At 40.5% G+C, this 19,659-nt stretch overlaps 1 protein-coding gene across 1 annotated transcript in view; it reads left to right on the forward strand.

The window, feature by feature from the left end:
• The window catches only part of hs2st1b (heparan sulfate 2-O-sulfotransferase 1b), an 84,074-nt gene extending 69,659 nt beyond the window's left edge, over positions 1–14,415 (forward strand). The window contains exons 2-7 of the mRNA XM_017697942.2: positions 2,655–2,893; positions 6,584–6,669; positions 8,543–8,681; positions 9,415–9,512; positions 10,503–10,660; positions 12,692–14,415. Of these exons, the coding sequence (XP_017553431.1) occupies positions 2,655–2,893; positions 6,584–6,669; positions 8,543–8,681; positions 9,415–9,512; positions 10,503–10,660; positions 12,692–12,918 (947 nt within the window). The 3' untranslated portion in view covers positions 12,919–14,415. The remainder of the gene's footprint in view (positions 1–2,654; positions 2,894–6,583; positions 6,670–8,542; positions 8,682–9,414; positions 9,513–10,502; positions 10,661–12,691) is intronic.
• Positions 14,416–19,659: the final 5,244 nt, after the last annotated feature.

Consider the following 19,659-nt stretch of genomic DNA (forward strand, 5'->3'; position numbering starts at 1 on the left):
TTCAGTTTTCTCTCTGCTGCGCAAAAAAAAGCACCTACCATGTGCTTTCCAGGCCCGTGTTTTTAGATGAAAGCACAATTACATGAGACTTTAGCGCTAGCAGGCACTCTGTCAGGCAGAATGTGGGGCATGGAGCCCACCCTGGAGCCTTAGACAAAAAGTTTATTATGCTTTTTTTTTTTTTTTTTAATTAATTAATTTGCTGTTGTTGGGATGTTTTTTTTTTTCTGGCTTTTTTTTTCTCCATTGATTCTGTTCTGCTTGTGTATGTGTGCCCAGGCTCCCAACCATAATGGATTTAAGGACATGTTTTAGAAATTGCCGAAATGCTGCAGTTGGCATATTGACTGTTTTCATTCAGGTTCTGAAAATAGACGAAAGCAGTCATTTCACAGTTATTATAATATTTTATTTCAGCAGTATGGTTTGCCGTCTGATTCTCCACACAGTCCACAGCTTGTGCAGCTTTCGTTTGGATATTTTTGATTGCTGCTTCTAGGGGTTTCAATCCTACATGCTTCGGCTGTAACGTTTGACTCCGACTCGGGGTTTTATATGCCGCTCTACCATCCGTGCCTTATTATTATGGCTGAGTGAAATTAGATTCATAAAGTTTGTAGAATTTTTGGAGCTAAAGTTCAAAGGGTTGTCTAACTGCAAATGGACCTGCTGTGTGTTTGGCATGTTCTGTTCTTAGCTGAGAGCACACTTTTAGCTAATGTGTGCTTGTTGAGGTTGTTTACTGTTGGAGTGATGTATGCCATCATGTCCCTCACGGGGATCTTCATGAGCTCTTCTAGTGCATAAAGCCCACTAGAGGTTTGCTGTTTTGTCCTCTTGATGGCATCATTTTAAAGCGTACAAAAGAAAAAAGCACCAACAGCCTTTAGTACGCAGGTCAGCAGGGGTGGTTATACCACGGGGTGTTGCAAACCCCCTTTGACAACTTCATACAGCCAAAGAACTCATCATACCGCAGTGTTGAGGTCCATAAAGCAAAGTGCTGGTGTGCGGCCTGTGCCAGAGCCCACTTGTGTGAGTGCTAACACCGCCTGCTTTATTTCCTCTCGTTCTTTTTCCATTACTGCAGCTTTTCATCCCGCTGCTGTTCGCTGAGTAGGGTTTCATTAAATCAACATGTGGGTGAACAAGCCTAGGGGGAGCCTTTAACACACCTTCAGCCTCCCCGGATTTATAGCCTATATTCTTTCTCCCTTTCCCTCGTTCTTGTCTCTGTCTTTCTCTTTTTGCCCTGCTTATGCCCTTATTTCACCTGTCCCTACTTTCTGTGTGTACTTTTTTAGGTCCCTCTCTTCTGTATTTATGTGTTTAAGCAAAAACAGCGGCCAGTGTTGAGCCACAATTATGTGCTGCCTGTCAAAAGTTCAGGGGGCATCTACCTTAACAAATGTTTGTAATATAAATGAGCATGTTTTCTTTGCTAATTTTCTATAAGGTGTCACATTAATGAAGGAAAAGCTCTAAGGTCGGAGAAAAGAAAAGCTGAGAAGCTCTACCTTAGGAATAATAACAAAAGTCCTACATTTCACCTTGTCGTGATGTCAGCGTTTCAGTAGCGCGTTATTCATCAGTTCCATTAAAAGGACTGTAGGTTTGACCACCTTTAATGATGTACAAACTACTGTTTCTGGTTCATGAAATGTTTGTCATGGAGATTTAAGAGCAAGTGAGCAAGTGAATCGGCTTCAGTGTGTGAAATGAAGCGCCAGCCTAGCAGTAGCCCATTGGCATGTCATTGAAATGAAGCACACCCTAATTCATGCAGATGTTTCAGTAAGGAGCCAATGAAACAATCGCACTCTGAGGCTTGAGAGCCAATGGATGTTCTTGTAGGTGGAGGTTGAGCACCGGTTCCCCTACTGACCAAACTTTATAATGTTAAAATTGTGATGTTAAACGAAACAAACAAAACTTCTTGGCTTTCTAAGCCTGTGGAATAATGATTGTGTAGTGTGATTATTTTTGCTAAAATAACAAATCCAGTAGCTCTATTACTGCAGTGTATGAGATGCATCTGCACTAGCTTTGTTATGTATTGTTTATTTTTTGGGCAGTGTCAGCAGTATTAAAAAAAACAAAAAACCAAACAGTGTCACGTCTTTAAAAGGAACATGGGACAGTAGTACCTTTTGTTATACTAGTGTGCTTGTAAAATAAGTACATCCACTTTTGTACTGGATGACCATGGAAATTTTATTTATTTATTTATTTATTTATATGTATGTATGTGCATCTTGTTTGTAAAAATAAAATGCAAAATCATTATTTAAGCTAAATTTGCTCTTCATACCAATGAAGACACTTTTAAAGCTTTGAGTGTTGAAGCTTAAAGGCCAGTAAATAGTAAACAAAACATCTTGTGTCCTTGAAAAGAAAAACTAAAATTTCAAAGGAAGACGAGGTGTAAGACAAGACATGTGAGGGGTCTGTACATCTTTTGGCTGTATAAGCAAAAAAAAGCTACATTTTGTGCAATAGTTCAGTTTTTAACTCAAGTATAAGAACTTTTATAATTCATTAATACTTCTACCTGCATGTTAGGTTATGTTGTTTACGTTGTTTTTGCATGTGATGTTTACTTTCTCTCGCTCTCTCTCGCTCTCTCTCGCTCTCCCTCACTCTCTCACTCTCAGAGCGCACAATAGCCAGACATGAGGTGCGTGAGGTGGAGCAGAGACAGACACACGATGTGGTCAAAGACTGGCCAGCACTGGCTGAGAGTGATGATCAGGTCATCATCTACAACCGTGTGCCCAAAACGGCCAGCACGTCCTTCACCAACATCGCCTATGACCTGTGTGGAAAGAACCGCTTCCATGTCCTACACATCAACACCACCAAGAACAACCCCGTCATGTCCCTACAGGACCAGGTGAGAAGTCCTGCCTGTGGTGCCTTGTCCACGAAGTATCTTAAAGATGCTTATATGCTGGACTGTGTCACAATAACAGTATATTCTTGTCAAAAAATCAGGATTGATGATTATATTGCCACCTATGTGACCTGTAGGTGCATTCATGAGATCCTGCTGTTGTGGGTTTCCTTTTCATTGATGCTACTTGAGCACTAATATATTTCCCTTATCGCTAAGAGATCAAAGCCAAACCAGGTCCATGAAGTGCTTCAGGAAAAAACATACATTATGCATCGTAATGGCAGAAGTGCTCTGGAATTCAGCTATAGATAACTGTACAGAAACAATTTTAGATGGTTTTAATTTTATAATTATCTTACCCTTTTGCCTTATTAAAGCCCTCTGGCAGTTTGTTGTTTTAACAGTCATAGATCAGTAATAATAATTGCTGGGCATAGCTTAAGCCTAGCCTAGAACTAAATTGTAACATCCTTATTAATCTACAGTTGAAAAGCATTTTTTAGTCATGGCTTAAGTTCAGTCTGGGGAGCCAGCTCTTCATGCATGATCCAGCATTTAAAATGCTGTTTAAAATGAAATCTAATCAGGTTGGACGCTCGCTGGTTCTGTCAGCCATCTGTGTTCACAAGTGAGTGAGAACAAATCAGTACTTCAGCTTATTGCCTGCAAATGTCCAGCAGCACTGAAGTCTCAGTAAAAACACTCATGGACTCGCTTGGTCATTTATGCATTCCTGCAGACTGAGTTACAAAATAGGCCATCCAGTTTTAAATGTGCTTAGACCTGATATTAATAAGAAACAAATTTCCAAATACAGCATGGGTCCTGCTACTCTAAAGGTGCTGATGTATCACTTTCACAAACACAGGAGTTAATTTTAACTTTCCAATATAATAAAAGGTACATTTACTGATGAATACTGTGACTCACTCAGATGGAGTCATAAATTACAGTACAGCATGTGTACCCCAAATATAGTCCATCACATATAAAACGTATTCAATATCTGAAATTTACCCCTTTAGTTTTGCACTGTAGCTATGAGGCTAATGTAGCTAAGAAGTAATGAAAGCTTATAGTGTACAAATTAGCACTGTGCAAACTGCAAGCCTAAATTATCCCACTCTTTCTTTAAACTGGAATGAGCTGTTAACCATTTAATGCCAAAACAATGCCATTTTATCTGCTTGTTGTGTTAATAACCCATTTTCTGAATGTTGTTGTGTTTGTTTGGTATATGAAGAACATGACTTAACAAAGCAAAAAAAAAAAAAATATATATATATAATTATTCTGGAATCATAATTCATTCTGTGACACAAACTAGTTTTTGAACAAGAAAACACATGAACAGGAGTACAAGTCACAGTTTATTGTTAATTTGGATGAACAAAACTATATTTACTGATCCAAAATGAATGAGCTCACATGCTGGGGGGAAAACCAGTGCATCCAACTAGACAGGAAGCCTAATGTATATTCTGTATATAATGATGAGCATAGTAGCACCCAGAAAGCTCTGTTTCTGTAGGCTAAAAATGATTAAAATGATTTTACTGTCAGCAAAAGTTAAGGGCATGCAGCGTAACTCCTCTGGCGTGATATTTAAATCCCATCCTACTGGTCTTGTAGGGTATTTAAGTGACTAAGTACTTTTTTTAATCCCACAACCGGGGAAATTCCACCTCCGCATTTAACCCCTCTGTGAAGTGAAACACCACATACACACTAGGGGGCAGTGAGCACACTTGCCCGGAGCAGTGGGCAGCCCTATCCACAGCGCCCGGGGAGCAGTTGGGGGTTAGGTGTCTTGCTCAAGGACACCTCAGTCATGGACTGTCAGTGCTGGGGATCAAACCGGCGACCTTCCGGTCACAGGGCCAGATCCCTAACCCCCAGCCCATGACTGCCCCATTTAACAGTACTGTCATCTATAAAAATGGACAAAAGAAATGTTCATACTTTTTTCTATATTTTTTAAACTAACATTTACATCATGCAATGTCACATAGCACACAAGTAAGTCTGTGAGATTGCTTAACAGCTGGACACAGTCTGGGCAAGTGTGATGATTCAGACATGCAGTTTGCACAATATTAACTGGTGTACATAATCTTTCTTTCCTTATTGGCTGCATTAGCCTTGTAGCTTCCATGCAAAACTAAAGAAGGAAATCTCAGATGCTGAACTTCTCTTTGCTGATGGGCTACATTTGGGTCAAGGAGGTAAAACTGGTCAAATTTATCTTGTTTTATAGCAGGAGAGGAGAGGGAGGTGCAATGCCTCGCTCACTCCAACAAGCTCCCTCAACTCTGGTTCTCCCCCTGTTATTCATAATCCTCCATTAGTGCTGGTCCAGTCAGCGGTGGAGAGCTGTGTTTAACAAAGAGGGAAAGAAAGAGGGGAGCAGAAAAGGGTGGCAGTTTGGTTATAAGGGAATTGAAAGGCATCAGCAGCGGCAGGTGGCTGAGCTGATGGCAGCAGACAGATGCCATTTTCTGCTGCCTGTTGAAAATCGTTTGGGAACGTGGTGGGAAATGGTTTAATATAAAAAAAAAAACACAAACATAAAAAGCCTTGCTGAGTTCTGCTCATGGATGAGTGAAGGGAGAAAGTAATAGCCATTATTGGGTTTTTTTCCCCCCTTTTTCACTGCTGTCTTCAAATAGGCCTCTTTCACAGCTGTGTTCAAATCACCCGCATGCCGCTCAGGGTGGCGGCAATGGCAGGCCAGAAAGTAAGGCAGGGCACTGGCATGTGTCCATATGCGTGTGCTGTTTGTGTGCGTCTATCTGTATCTGTGTGTGAGTGTGTTTGTGTCTACTGGCATTTGTATTCGTGTCACTGACATCCCGAATATGGAGAAAAAATGCCTCTGAGCGAGTGAAGGCAGGTGTTATTTGTGCGGTTCTTTGCTTGGGTAATATCTGCTCCAGTGTCTCTGATGTAGAAATGCAAACCTGCCTGTTTCTCCCTAAAGAGCGTTACCCGAAGAGGCCGGGGGCACAAGGTGTTCAGGAGAGATGTCGTTGACATTAATGGTTCAGTGGGTTAGGTTTCTTGTAGAGACCTGTAAAGACTACCTATGGCTTTGTCTTCACCTTACTGCAGCCAGAGAGGATGGTCTATATTCTGCTGTGCATGGCTGAGTGGAATATTATTGGTAGATATAAAAAATAACTCCAGCTGCACAACTTGGACACTAGTATACTAGTATTGCAATCATATTGCTACATTACAATGTCTTGTTAGTACATTAAAAATGCATTGGTCATTCAGTGATGTGACGAGTGAAGAAAAGCATGTACTATTTTGACCAAAATAATAAATAATATTAAAACACCCTTTGAAATGCTCATCTGTAGCGGTGATTGGTCAAGATGCTCACATCACACAATAAAAGAGTGATATAATCTGTCAGAGGCCTCACTTGTATATCGCAGATGTTAATGTGGTCAATATCATGGTAATGATTAACACTGTGTTATGCAACATGTGTTAGAAACATTACTTGCAAGTCAGTGTCTCGCTGTGTTAAGTAGACTGAAGATTCTCCAAAAGGACAAGCTGTCAGCGCACAAGTAGCCTTTTTTGTGCATCATTGAAAGGAAGAAAACTGGCAGTCACAACGACAAACGTTTTTGTGCGTATGCTATTTTTGCTTAGACTTTTTTGTGCGTTTTCCAGGTGAGGTTTGTGAAGAATGTGACGACCTGGAAGGAGATGAAGCCAGGCTTTTACCATGGCCATGTAGCCTATCTGGACTTCTCCAAGTAAGTATCTACAATTCCCACTACTGCTCTGCTACTTACATTATATGTCCAAAAATATCCAGACTTCTTTTCTAATTGGTGAGTTCAGCTACTTTAAGGCGCGCCTACTGCTGACACAGGTGTTCAGTTGCACTCGCACAGCTTGTATAATCTCTACATAAATGCATAGCAAATAGAATGTGTTGCTCTGGAGCCGCCGCGTGAGGAACTGATCGCCGTTCCTCATGCCAAATGGCAGCTAGAGGAGTTTAAAGCCCCCCCAGTGTTGTGCTGTAGAACAGTGGAACTGTGTTCTCTGGAGTGATGGAGCATCATCTAATACCTTTAGGAGGCGATGGAGTAAGGTTTGTGATCCAGAACTGAGCATCCAACATTAGTAGCTGACCTCACTAATGCTCTTGGGGCTAAATGCAATCAGTCATCCTCACAGCAATGTTTCAACATCCAGAGCCTTCCCAGAAGAGTAGAGGCTGTAGACTCTCGATTACTACCCTGGAAGAAACATCAGATAAGCGAGTGTCTAGAAACGTTGACACACAGGACCTGTTTTGCAGGTTCAGAATATGTCCAAGCCTGGAGTGAAAAGGATTTCCAGTGGTCATTTGCCATTAGCCCTGCGGTTAAGTCCAAGATTGGGCATAATCCATGTCTGGGAAACCTGCCCATGGCATATTTTGTAGCATCACACAGAGGCAGACAGACCTCACTTCACTTAATCTTGAATCTGCAGCTGTTTTTGCATAGCATCAATACATCAGTAGTTCAAGCTATAAGAGCAGCACTGACTGAAGAGACGAGTTTGCTTTCAGGAGTGTTGCTGCCCTCTAGTGGTTAAGGAAGGTATTGCAAATGATCTTTATTTGGCTTTCTGAAAATCACTGGTTGAGCCACCCAAATATCTGCAACACATTTTAAATTGAGCTTGTCATTCCATTATGTATTATTTACTTGGGGTACTTGCAGTCGTATGCAAAAGCTTTGGCGTCCCTGGTCATATGACATGTTTTGTTGACATGTTAACACATCCTCTACAGCAGCGGTCACTGCTTCAACCTTGGTCCTGAAGATCTACTTTCTTGCAAAGTCTAGTTCCAACCACAATCTGCCACGCCTCGTCCAGCTAATTTACATCTTTACAAGTTTACTTTTTTACGTACTTGAATCAGATGCTTTGGCGTTAGGTAAACGTGAAGGGCATCGTGTTAAATAGGGGTTGAAACTAAATCACAGCCAAGTAGTTCTCCAGGCCAGGGTTGGTGACCACAGCTCTACAGAGAACAAAATTCTGCATATTTTAATGCACAATTACTGTTTATTTGCTGAATTTAACATATTGGTGAAAATAAAACATGAAATTTAAGCTTTTCAACATGTTAAACTCAGCAAACAAATAGAAATTGTGCATTATAATGTGCAAAAAAGAGGATCCGTCAGTTATTTTCAGTTATAAAATCAACAGAACGTAATTTGATTGAGGATGTTCAAAGTTTTTGCATACAACTGTATATGTCACCCTTAGATCAAATGCATTGCTATTATGGATAATTGGGTGGTTCCTGATTTGTAACTAACCCTACCTTCAATATCAAAGCAAGTTCATTTTAATGAAAGCAACTTGACATATTTGCACCACATCATCTGCAGCTCAGTAGAGGATGGGTTCCCCTTTTGGGTCTTGTGTCCTCTCAGTGTTTCTTCCTCTTACTCTTAGAGGTTTTATCTTGCGCCATCACTGTCTGTGACCCTCATCAGAGGGCTGGACCACAGTACTGAACTATGTATATTGAAAAAGCACTATTTAATACAATTTAATTAAATCTTTTTTGCATTTTTGTGCATCTAATCCTGCCTATAAATGTGTTCTGTACTGTAGGTTTGGTGTGAGGGGGAAGCCCATCTATGTCAATGTGGTGCGGGACCCCATTGAGCGGCTGGTGTCCTACTACTACTTCCTGCGCTTTGGAGACGACTACAGGCCCGGCCTTAGAAGAAGAAAACAGGGAGACAAGAAGGTGAGATGCCCTCATTGTCTTTGAATTCTGACCTCTGCTTGAAGAAACAAGGTATGCAAGTATCCCAGCGGAAATCACTCTGGTCAAAAATAATGCAGGTCAGTCTTTAACCATGTGACATCAATAATTCACTAATGTGTTTGTAATTCACATTGAAATGACTATTTAACTATATAATCACAGTATGGAATGTACTCGGTATGGTCAGGTCTGATTAAGGGGGAGAGGAAGTAGTGACCGTTTTATTCTGTTGCTTCACAGAATGGCCGCACTGGTATGTTTCACAGTCAAACCATTGATATTCAGTCTGTGTATATGAGACTTTGACTAAGTCCGAGAGAATCTAGAAGTTGAAGATTTATTATTGGCCCCATTTGTATTAGGGCTGCATAATATATCATTTTTCACTGTTGCCATAATATCAGCCTTTGCAACACTGAAATTGCAGGAGGCTGCTATATGCAAATGACCCTCTGACCAATCACTGAATGTTTTTATTGTGCTGTGAGCATCATGACGAAAGCTCAAATGTCCCGGAGGAGTTTTTTGTGGGAGTTCAATGAATCAAGGAATGTATATGATCCAGTAATAGTGAATGACTCTGGTTATTAAAGTGCTGGCTGAACATTAAACAGTTTTACATCAGTGTATTTAATATATTGTAAGGTATTGCTGTTGCATTATTTAGCACTCTAATCACAAAATTATGAGGTGTATTTGTTCTGTGTTTCAGACTTTTGATGAGTGTGTGTCGTCGGGGGGATCTGACTGCGCTCCTGAGAAACTCTGGCTGCAGATCCCATTTTTCTGCGGCCATTATTCTGAGTGCTGGTGGGTCATAGTAGCCATTCACCGTCTACCTTATTAGATTTCACATGGAGGTGGAGGGAAAGTGATGGAGTCACACTGGAGGTTTGGGAACACCAATCTTTTTTTTTTTTAGTACATTTTAGTTCCATTTGTCAAATTGCAACAACGGAGTTTGCAATAGCAGGTTCAACTGGAGAAAAACAATATCACGTGAATATTTGCGACTGCGCTACCTTGGAAATAACACCAAAGCACACACATTTGATCTGCTTGTTGATTTTACCACCCATCAGCGCTCAAACCTTTTAGCTGTTTAAGTTACATTTGGAGATTATAGGAGTTTCAAAATGTGCTTTTAACAACAATTTGGAATAGAAAAGTGTCAAATCGCTATTTAGGCAAAACCTGCTCTTCACACCACGAAAGACAAGAACCTCAAGCTCAGTGTTGAAGCTAAAATAAACACAAAGTTTCAGAAAGTAGCTTGTTTATTTCAAAGTATGTATTTTCCTTGCTTAATTGCAAAGGGGTTGAACAGTTTTGTTGATTAACGGTTAATCAGTGAATCATTTACATCTTTACTTTGATTACATTCAGCCACCAGAGCGTTAGTGAGGCCAGCTTCTGAAGTTGGATGGTTTGTTCTGGTTCACAAAGACCACTCCAACTCATCCCGGAGGTACTGGGTAGAGCTCATCAAACCAGAAAACACCGTTCCACTGCTCCACAACACAATACTGGGGGGCTTTACACCCCTCTAGCTGACACTTGGCATTTAGTATGGTGACCTAAAGTAGCTGAGCTGACTAATTAGAAGGGGAGTGTGAATTTTTTTGGATGTCACCGTGGTAAAAGAAGGTCCTATTGGGTATTTATTGATTCATACCACTAAATGTGTTGAAACCTAGTGTGCTAGTGAAAGTACACCGTGACTCTGCGCTGTGCAGTGTTATGAGCTCATACAGTAGAGTTTGATGTGTGAGTAATGTTAAGTGGTGTTTTTGTGCGTAGGAACGTGGGCAGCCGCTGGGCTCTGGAGCAAGCCAAGTATAACCTGGTGAATGAGTATCTGCTAGTGGGTGTGACGGAGGAGCTGGAGGACTTTATCATGATGCTGGAGGCAGCGCTGCCGCGATTCTTCAGAGGGGCCACTGAACTCTACCGAACAGGTGTTGTGCAAATGGACCCACATTCACCCACATCTGCTTTACCTCAATAACGTTATGTGATGTCATACTTTTATAACAAGTCACAACCTGCACAGCTTCGTCCGGTTATTTCAAACTGTAATTTCCATGGCATAATGTCTTCATGTACCCTGTATGTCTTAAGTGATCTACGGTTGTATATGCAGGGTGCAGGGTGCCCCTGGTCAAATGACGTTACTAAGGATTTTCTATGTGAAAATAAGTTCCTCTACAGAGAACACACTTCTGTACTCTTTATGGCTCAATTACTGTTTATATCAAGGATTTGACATATTTGTGAAAAAAATAATTCAATATAATGCCTGTGTTTTGAATTTAATGTTTTATTTTTTTCCCACTATTTTAATATCGGCAAAAAGTCGAAATTATGCCATATGTAAGTGTGTAGATCAACAGATCATAATCAACAGAACCTAAAATTTGACAGAGATTCAAGCTTTTACATACGACAGTACAGTATATTCTTTGTATCTTAAGCGTTGTATTAGTGTGTCATATTACATTAGGACGTATTAAGACAGAATTGGGGTTAGACTTATTTCTATAATTCAGTTCCATGAATGACTGATTATTTCTATTTACTTGACTGTAGATGGATGCACAGGTTCCTGCTAGGCACTTGCTGCCTGTCACATCATTGGATGACACTGTTAGAGGTGTGACAAGCAGTGGTGCCTGGCAGGTATCTCACCTACCTGTGCATCTATTTATAATCAATTAACCAACCTGTCTGCTAATGTTCTGCCTTCATTTCTCATTTCCTTCACTTTATCATTCACTTTATCACCACCATCAAAGCTGTTCTTTGATGTCGTATATTAACAATCAGAGACGTAGTTCCTGACCAGATCTCAGTAGAGCAAGACAAAATATCAAGTCTCAGGCCAGGTTTGGAATGATTTTTCACACACGACGTCAGGCTCAGGTTTGTTTACGAGTGTTTTTATGTAGTAGATTTGATTTGATGGAATGCCTACATTAATTTTTCTCTTTTGCGTGCATTCCCTCTCTCTTTAGTATGAGCTAGTATGTTGATAACTAACCTGGTCTTACTGTGAAGATTGTACGAAAAGAAAAAAAAAAAATCGGAATGATTCAGGGACGTCTTTGGTATGGAAACATGACCCGCTGGTTACAGGAGATATAAAGCACACTGGCCTGTGGAGAACAACAGTAAGAACTGTGACAGTAAGACAACTGGCACATTTTCTCTTCAGCAACCCGTTCACCCTGCAGTTGTATGCCTGAAACAAATGCATCAGAATCTGAGTACATGCTCCCACCATGGGGAACAGCACAGATGTTTCTGAATTTCTGCACACCTCTATCATTATGATGTAAACAAAGTCATGGCTTTATATGAAATTTTAGAGAAATTTACCGACTCAGATTTCTTGACATTGGTGGTGATGGGAACCAGAGGTCTTGATGTCTACAACACAAATATAGCCATTTTATTTACTATCCAAAATGATGCATGTCTTCAGAATTGTATAAATAATGTTGATAAAGAAATAATACGCAGTAATTTGGCGTACAACACTGTGTAACCTCCCCACCAAAACTCTCAGACACCAGGCACCGTGTTTGCAAACCTTTCATGTGATGTCTTTCTGTAAGGGAGCTGCCACTGTGAACAGTTCTGACTTGGCGAGTTTCTTTACAACATTCTTTAGAGCATTTTACATCAAATAACTTTGGAAGACTTTACATTTTAATCATTTAATTATGCAAAACTTGTTAAATAAAATTTGGATTTTTTTTTTTTTGTTAACGTTCTATAAATCAGCTCTTAACAAAGCAAAGCAGTCTCCAATAACTGATCTCTGCAAGGTCGGGTTGGATCCTGGGTAAAGGCTTTAATTTCAAGCCTGCAGTCTGTCAGAGTGACTGCATTGTGAAGTGAACATTATAGAGCATCTTTTTTTTTTCTTTAAGTAAACAATGCATTAACAGTAAAATCAACATGAACCTGTGAGTTGTGTCTCAAAGGTAAGAAGTCCCATCTGAGGAAGACGAGTGAGAAGAAGCCCCCCACTAAAGAGTCCATAACCAAGCTGCAGCAGTCGGACATATGGAAGATGGAGAATGAGTTTTACGAGTTCGCTCTGGAGCAGTTCCAGTTCGTCCGAGCTCACGGCGTCCGGGAAAAGGACGGAGAACTGTACGTGCTGGCTCAGAACTTCTTTTACGAGAAGATCTACCCAAAGGTGAACTGAAATTGGCATTCGCAAGGACAGCTGAGAGCACAGCTCCCTGAAGCGTGCTCTTTGCCCTTTGGCCTCTGTATTTTCTGTCTTACACACTGGGAAGAGAGGAGAATGACTCCAGGAGAACCTGCAGTGTGGGACTGTAAACGTGTAGAGACCAGCTGTGCTGAGAGAAAAGCTCAATGATGTGTGAATAGAAGCCTATTTAGAGCCTTTGGGGAAGGGGTTGGTTTTAACCTGTTCTGTCTCAATACAGCAGCTGCCTACTGTATATATGAGAGAGAAGGTTTAAGATGTCCCCTGATTTAAGCTTGCATTGGGCCCTAAGGAGCACATTGACTCCCTACAGTGATGACTACAGAAACTGTTTTAAAATGTTTTCAGCACATGTTTTCAGTTAACTGTTGCCCTATTTCACAATTTCAAAACAACAGGTAGGACACATTGAGTTATAGTTTTTGAAAGGGAAGAAACAGGGTGAAAAAGGGGGTCGACTTTTTTGTACCAGAAAGCGGTGCATTAAAAGCACCTTTTCATTTTACCACAACGTGTTGTTCTTGAGCGTTCTTAGCTTTTTTTTCTTCTGCATTGTGTATATTCTTCTTTTTTATGATAGAATGCCATGTACAGTGTTTACAGACTTTAGTAACGAAAAAAAAAGAAAGTATAGCTCAGATGAAAGATGGTCAAATAGAATTCAGATGTACATATTGTATTTACACAAACCTATTTTATGTAATCGGACCAAATGGTTATAAAGTGAACAAAATCGTAGAAGTTGACCGTTAGCATTAGCGTGTACAGACAATAAAGTTTGTATCTTTCAGTAAAAAAAAGAAAACATTTGAGAAGTATTGTCTTTGGCATTCATATATTTGTAGGTTTGTTTGTTTTTTTTTGTTGGTTTGATTTTCATTATGGTAATACGGCAGAATATTCCACTTGACCACTAAGGTGAATATCATCCTATACAATACAATGAGATTCTTCTTAATGTAGGACACTGAAACACAACTGCCTTTACTCTTATGGCAAGGAGCTTATGGATTCTAGGAGTGTAGCAGGAGATCTGCTGGGCTGATGTGCTTTTGGAAACCCAGGCCATGGGTGGTGATTTTGTTGGCTCCTTCGCTGAAAAATCTACCATTTCTCAGTGGTTTTGGGTGGACTGTGTTTGTCCCTTCTCTAAGCCTCTGAATGAGGATCCTGGGAAAAGAGATTGTGGTGTCAGTGACAGAATCTACTGGAATAGCCATCAGAACTCATCTGGAATCGTCTGTCTCCCCGTATGTGACATGCACTCTCAACTCGCCATCAGCTCCACACTCAATAGTGCCTTCATAGCCGAACATTCAACATTCGTTATCCAAATGGTGCAAACGTCAGACTTTTCTAGTCGGTTTTTCTGCCAGCTTTCTTTTCGGTTGTTATTGGTTATTGTCCCACTTGTTTTCTTGGTCCAAATGGTCTTTAATGCATTTCAAATAAATGCTGAAATGTCACTGACGTGATGTCTGAATATCTTTCTTTGCTTTTTGTACACTGCCCGAAACGACTCTGAATAACCACCAAGCCCGGGAAATGAATGCTCAGACAAATCGGCAAATAGAAAATGTTTTGAAGCTGAATGCATATTTTTGTCAATTTTCTACCTCCTGTGAAGGTTAGAAGCTTAAGCACGCACTGTATATCTGTCTCTCTTGTAAACATGTATGGTAAAATGACCAGTTCATTTGTTGATTTTTGACATTCGGTACTACGGAGTACTCTGGAGTATACAAAAGAATGATTTAAGACATTTTGGCATTTTGCAAATCTTAATGAAATAAGGGAATTACTACAACACTTGCAGTTTAAATGCAACAAGCACGATGATTAGGTTAAGTACAATAAACCAAAATGCTCATGGCATTACAAATCTGTAATGCCAGCATTTTCTGGGAAGGGAATGGTAGTGGGAGATATACCTGTTGGAATTCTTCCTAAGGTAATTATTTCACCAGTAAGCCACAAATAAGAGTTAACAACATACAAATGGTGTATTTTATTGCTCTGTTTAGTAAGTTACAGTCAGAGTTAATGTTGGCCAAGATTGTTATCAAATGCAGGAGAGGTATTTGGAAGGAGCCACTGATCTCTTGGGGTAATAATAGCCTTTAGGTATGGTTTAGCTTTTAACATAGCAGCCCGCTAGCTGGGCTTGTGTGTCCACTAGCCCCATCTTCAGCGCACCTCCATCGGTCAGCTGCATTACACAGTGCTGTGTTGTGATCGTGTGAATGATTGTAATATTTACTGAACTCTAGCAGTCCAACGCTTGTTGGTGTAAGCTGGAGTGAATTGCTGTGCAAAGATTTTTCCAATCCGATTGATCCGATTATACTCCGGCTAAAGACTCTTTTTTTACATGCACTTTACAAGTAATCAGATCCAAAATGACGCGCATGTGTGGAGTACCACTTGGAGCACACCTTGCCACGACAGCGAACATCACATGAGGTCCAGTCCGAGTGAGATTTCTTGTGTTTTTAATTGCTTTAAAAATGTCGGACTCGGAAAAACGTACATCTGTTTATAAAGGAAGTGATGAGAGGAAGACATCGTGTTCTGAGATGCATAAGCTGGACTTCTGTCCTACCACTGTCTTTTAAAGATCGGAGCATAAACTTTGTCTCCACCATGTTGAACATTATAAACTTTCGCTATGATGCGACGCGCATGCGCAGTACGTACTCACACGTTCCGAGTGGAAATGTAATCGGATTCAGGCGTTTACGCGGCTATTATTCTTCTAATTAAGGGATTATTTACAGGCTTACCCACCTCCATCAATCGGATAGATATTGTATTCCAAATGGCCTCAATCGGACCAGTTTATTCCGACTGAGGTGTTTACATGGACGTATTCTATTCCGATTGAGCTATTGGTCGGATTATTAACGTATTATTAGGCTGCATGTATACGTGGCTAATGAGACACGCATATGAGACAAATCATTTGAAAATTTGATGCATGAAAAAAACCACTTGGCACCATTTTTACGGAGCCAGTGAAGCGGCTTCGTGCTTTATGTACACACCACAGGTTTAGCTATAGAGGTGGCTGCCTGTTTTTAGCTATGTGAAGTAGTCTTTGTCTGTTTAGATAACAGTATGTCATACAGTGTCAGAAGCCAGAGAAGCCGGTCTATTTGAGATTACTTCACTAGATGCAGTTTGAGGCTAAATGGTTGGGTTTAAGCTTTCATCACTTGTTCGCTACATTAGCCTCATGGTTAATTTGATAAACAAACTTTGACAGGAATGTAAATCGAAAAAGGGAAATTGAGCAAATTGGATTTTCTGCAGAACTATCACTTTAAAGAGACAGATGCACCTGAAATAAAGCAGGATGGTAAATCTTGCTAGTAGGGCTGTGAGGTTTACTGCGGATGGGACAAAGCGTTCGGCCTTGTGTTCTAGACTGAGGGAAGGAGGAGTGGAGTGAAGGCAGAGTGGCTGCTCTGTCGAGCCTTGCTGGAGTTCACTGACGGTTATAAATTACGTCGGATGACAGATGTCTGTTGGCTGATGCTGGCTGTAAATATAAACTGACATTTTAAAGCCTCTCCAACTAAACAGCCTTATTGTAACTGTCGAGAAGTGGCCTTTCAGACTAGACTAATGGACAACACAGGGGACGAGAGAATGTCTGAGCCAGGTTCAAGACCTCACTTTGTATGCTATATTTATTTAAGACTATGATTAATTCTACTGGAAGCTGTAATGCTCTTTCTGATTAACGTGCCCGGTTAACACTCAAATATTTGAGTAGTGATGTGTGGGTTAGTTTTTTTACTTTCAGATTAAAATGAATACAAGAGAGTGGCTGATCTTAGACCGGCGCGCTGAGACACTTCAAAATCGCCGTATTTCCCCATCACTATATTACGCTATATTACACTATGTTTCAACCCGTTTTAAAGCAGCCACAATAGTTTTGTGTGCTGTGCAAGTTTCAAAGAATACAATTTACACTCTAGATATAGAAACAAAACAGATCGTCTGCCTCAAGGTGGTGGTGTTGTGCATTGATTCACTCAGTTGGTCCTTCATAGCCTAGCAACTGTAACTATGCCTGGGATATCTCTGAAAAACATTAATATGCCACAGCGTATGTTTAAATCTGAAAGTTTGCCCAGTTTTCCAAGACAGTGGTGAAAAGAGCAAATTGTTACTCATTGCTCAAACGGAAGACAAAAGATGTCAATGTGTGGAAAACGACATTTCCCTATGTAATTTTATGGAATTTGTAAACCCAACATTTTGTTGCTATTGAAGCTAGCTCCAGCTCAGCTATGGCAAGGTGAGTTCGCAGCTACCTGAAGCTAGGGTAGCCATCCAACTCACATGAATATCAAGGGGTATTTTGCACTCTATTTGCATTTGTCCAGCCATTCATGTTGAAGTGATAAGGAGTGTCGTTACTGCTTTTCCTGGAGTGGAAGAGGATTAAAATGATTAAACATTGTGCTGTTCCTTCTAGTCAGGAAAGAACTGGATCATCACAACTTTCCAAAGGAGCAAGGCAATAGAAAGAAGCTGCAATACATATTTTTGTCTGACTTTCATGAGTATTTTGAGTCCAAAAGGAACAGCTTGTTCCACATTTCAGTCCAGACTACTTTGGTATGAGGCATTATTATTATTAAATGTCAAAGAAGCTGAAGAGAACAGAACATTTGGTCTTAAAAGCGCAATAATAAAATAGCACATTTGAATTTGGTTAAACCTGTCAACTTAATCCTATTACGAATGTAGAGCTGAGTGATGGAAAACCTGCCCCAGGTTAACCCCTCACCACAGATGAGTCCAGTTTGGGCTGCGATGATGCTGCATAGTGCACCAGAATTTTGTGAAACCTAATTAAGACTGCAGCAACACCAAAAAAGAGGGTCAAGCTGAAGTTTGAGCAGCTACAATTATAATATATAAAACCACACAAATATTATAAGGTGACTTCCAACACAAGATAAATGTTGAATGGCCTCTTTAGAAGTTCTTCTATGTTTTTTTACTAAATGAGTTCAGGGCTTGGGGCACCTTCTACTGTGCAGTGTTCTCTATTCCCCAACAGAGACTGCATTTTCATATTTAATGGAAGGGGGGAAATGTCAAGGAGATGCACAAAAGCAAATCCAGTGTCAGAGACTGTAGCTCATGCTAGTTTAAAGGAGGGGAGGTTGAGAAGGCATATCCCCTGAGACCAATGCACTACATGGCACCAGAGACCACTGGGACAGCCCTGGAGCTACAGCCAATCAGACACTCCAGGACGGTGGCCACAAGGAGAAAACGCCATCTCAGAAAATAGAACTCAATTAACTTTTTTTTCCCTTTTTTTTAGCTGCAGGCATATTGGAGCATTGTTTCATTAACCAGATGATTACAGGCTGATAATTACTACTCCTCGATTAAAACGAGCCTGCACCCTGTATTGATTGTGACTGATGAGCTTGAAGGTTAATTGGGAGCAGAAAATTCCACAGCATCAGCCTCATCGTTCTGCTGTTTTCTGCTGTTGTTTGGATTTAGATTCAGTGGCACTCCCAATAAACCAATTTTTTATTATTATTTTTTTTATTTCTGTAAGAGAGCTTTGATTTCTTGCATTGATATTGCAGCAAGGCTCGAACAATGGCATCTCACTTGGGAAACTTTTAAACCTTCATGCTTCAGTAGATCATTGAATCTTTTTGAGGCTGCAGAAATCTTAAGAGCTTTGTTCTCTTACTTGCCTTTGTCCTACTAATCCATACCACCTCATATCAGCCTATACACAGCTTACAGTATATCAAGCAGTTTAGATCAAGTCGTCAGGTAAACACGTTCTAACGTACAAAAATGCCCCCCTTTCACCCTGTTCTTTAACGGTCAGGACCACCGCAGAGCAGGCATTATTTGGGTCGTGGAGTCATTCTCAGCACTGCAATGACACTAACATGGTAACACGAGCGGGAGTTTTCAAAACATCACTATATAAATGAAACTGACCATAACTAGACTAATTCATCTTGCTGTAAGAACCACTACTGGCCATTTAATGCTAATCATAATGTCAGATGCCCCACTCACACACAGAGCAGCTTCCAATATCTTTTATACATCAAGTCGTCCTTAAAATCAGGGTCCTCTCACATTGGGCTGATGGCAGAGAACTTTTAGAGAGGAGAATGATCACCCTGTAATCTTCTTGGGCTCACCTGAATCAGACCAAAATGAATAGGTTAATATGGAGCATTTGCACAAAATCATAGTTTCTAAATGTAATAACATTTTTAACTTGAAAATTGATACATATATTTTCTGAGCAGAACAGCATTTTAATACCGCTGTTGTATTTTTAAACGCTCTCAGGTTGTAGGAGTTTAAAACGGTGTCTCGTGCACACCCAAGACATCAGTGAGTGTAAACAGTCAATGAGATGCTCCGCTCACCAAGCAGCACTCAGCACTCCATCCTGCTGCCCCAAACCAGTTTGCTATAGAAACATTTTGGTGAAATACATCCTTCTACCTTCTAAAATGAAAGGAAAGTTCAGGGTAAGTGATTAGAAAATGTTTTAACCTTTCATTTCTAGCCATTTAGCTTCATTCTCGGCAGTCATGTTTTTGATGGAAGAGGGGAAGAGGAAGAGGCCAGGCTTCTCAGAAACCGGCCCTGCTGATGGCAGACTCGATGCTCCAGTCACTCCCTGTCATCTGATGAAGT

This window comes from Pygocentrus nattereri, chromosome 26, assembly GCF_015220715.1.
Source record: "Pygocentrus nattereri isolate fPygNat1 chromosome 26, fPygNat1.pri, whole genome shotgun sequence".
Taxonomy (NCBI): domain Eukaryota; kingdom Metazoa; phylum Chordata; class Actinopteri; order Characiformes; family Serrasalmidae; genus Pygocentrus; species Pygocentrus nattereri.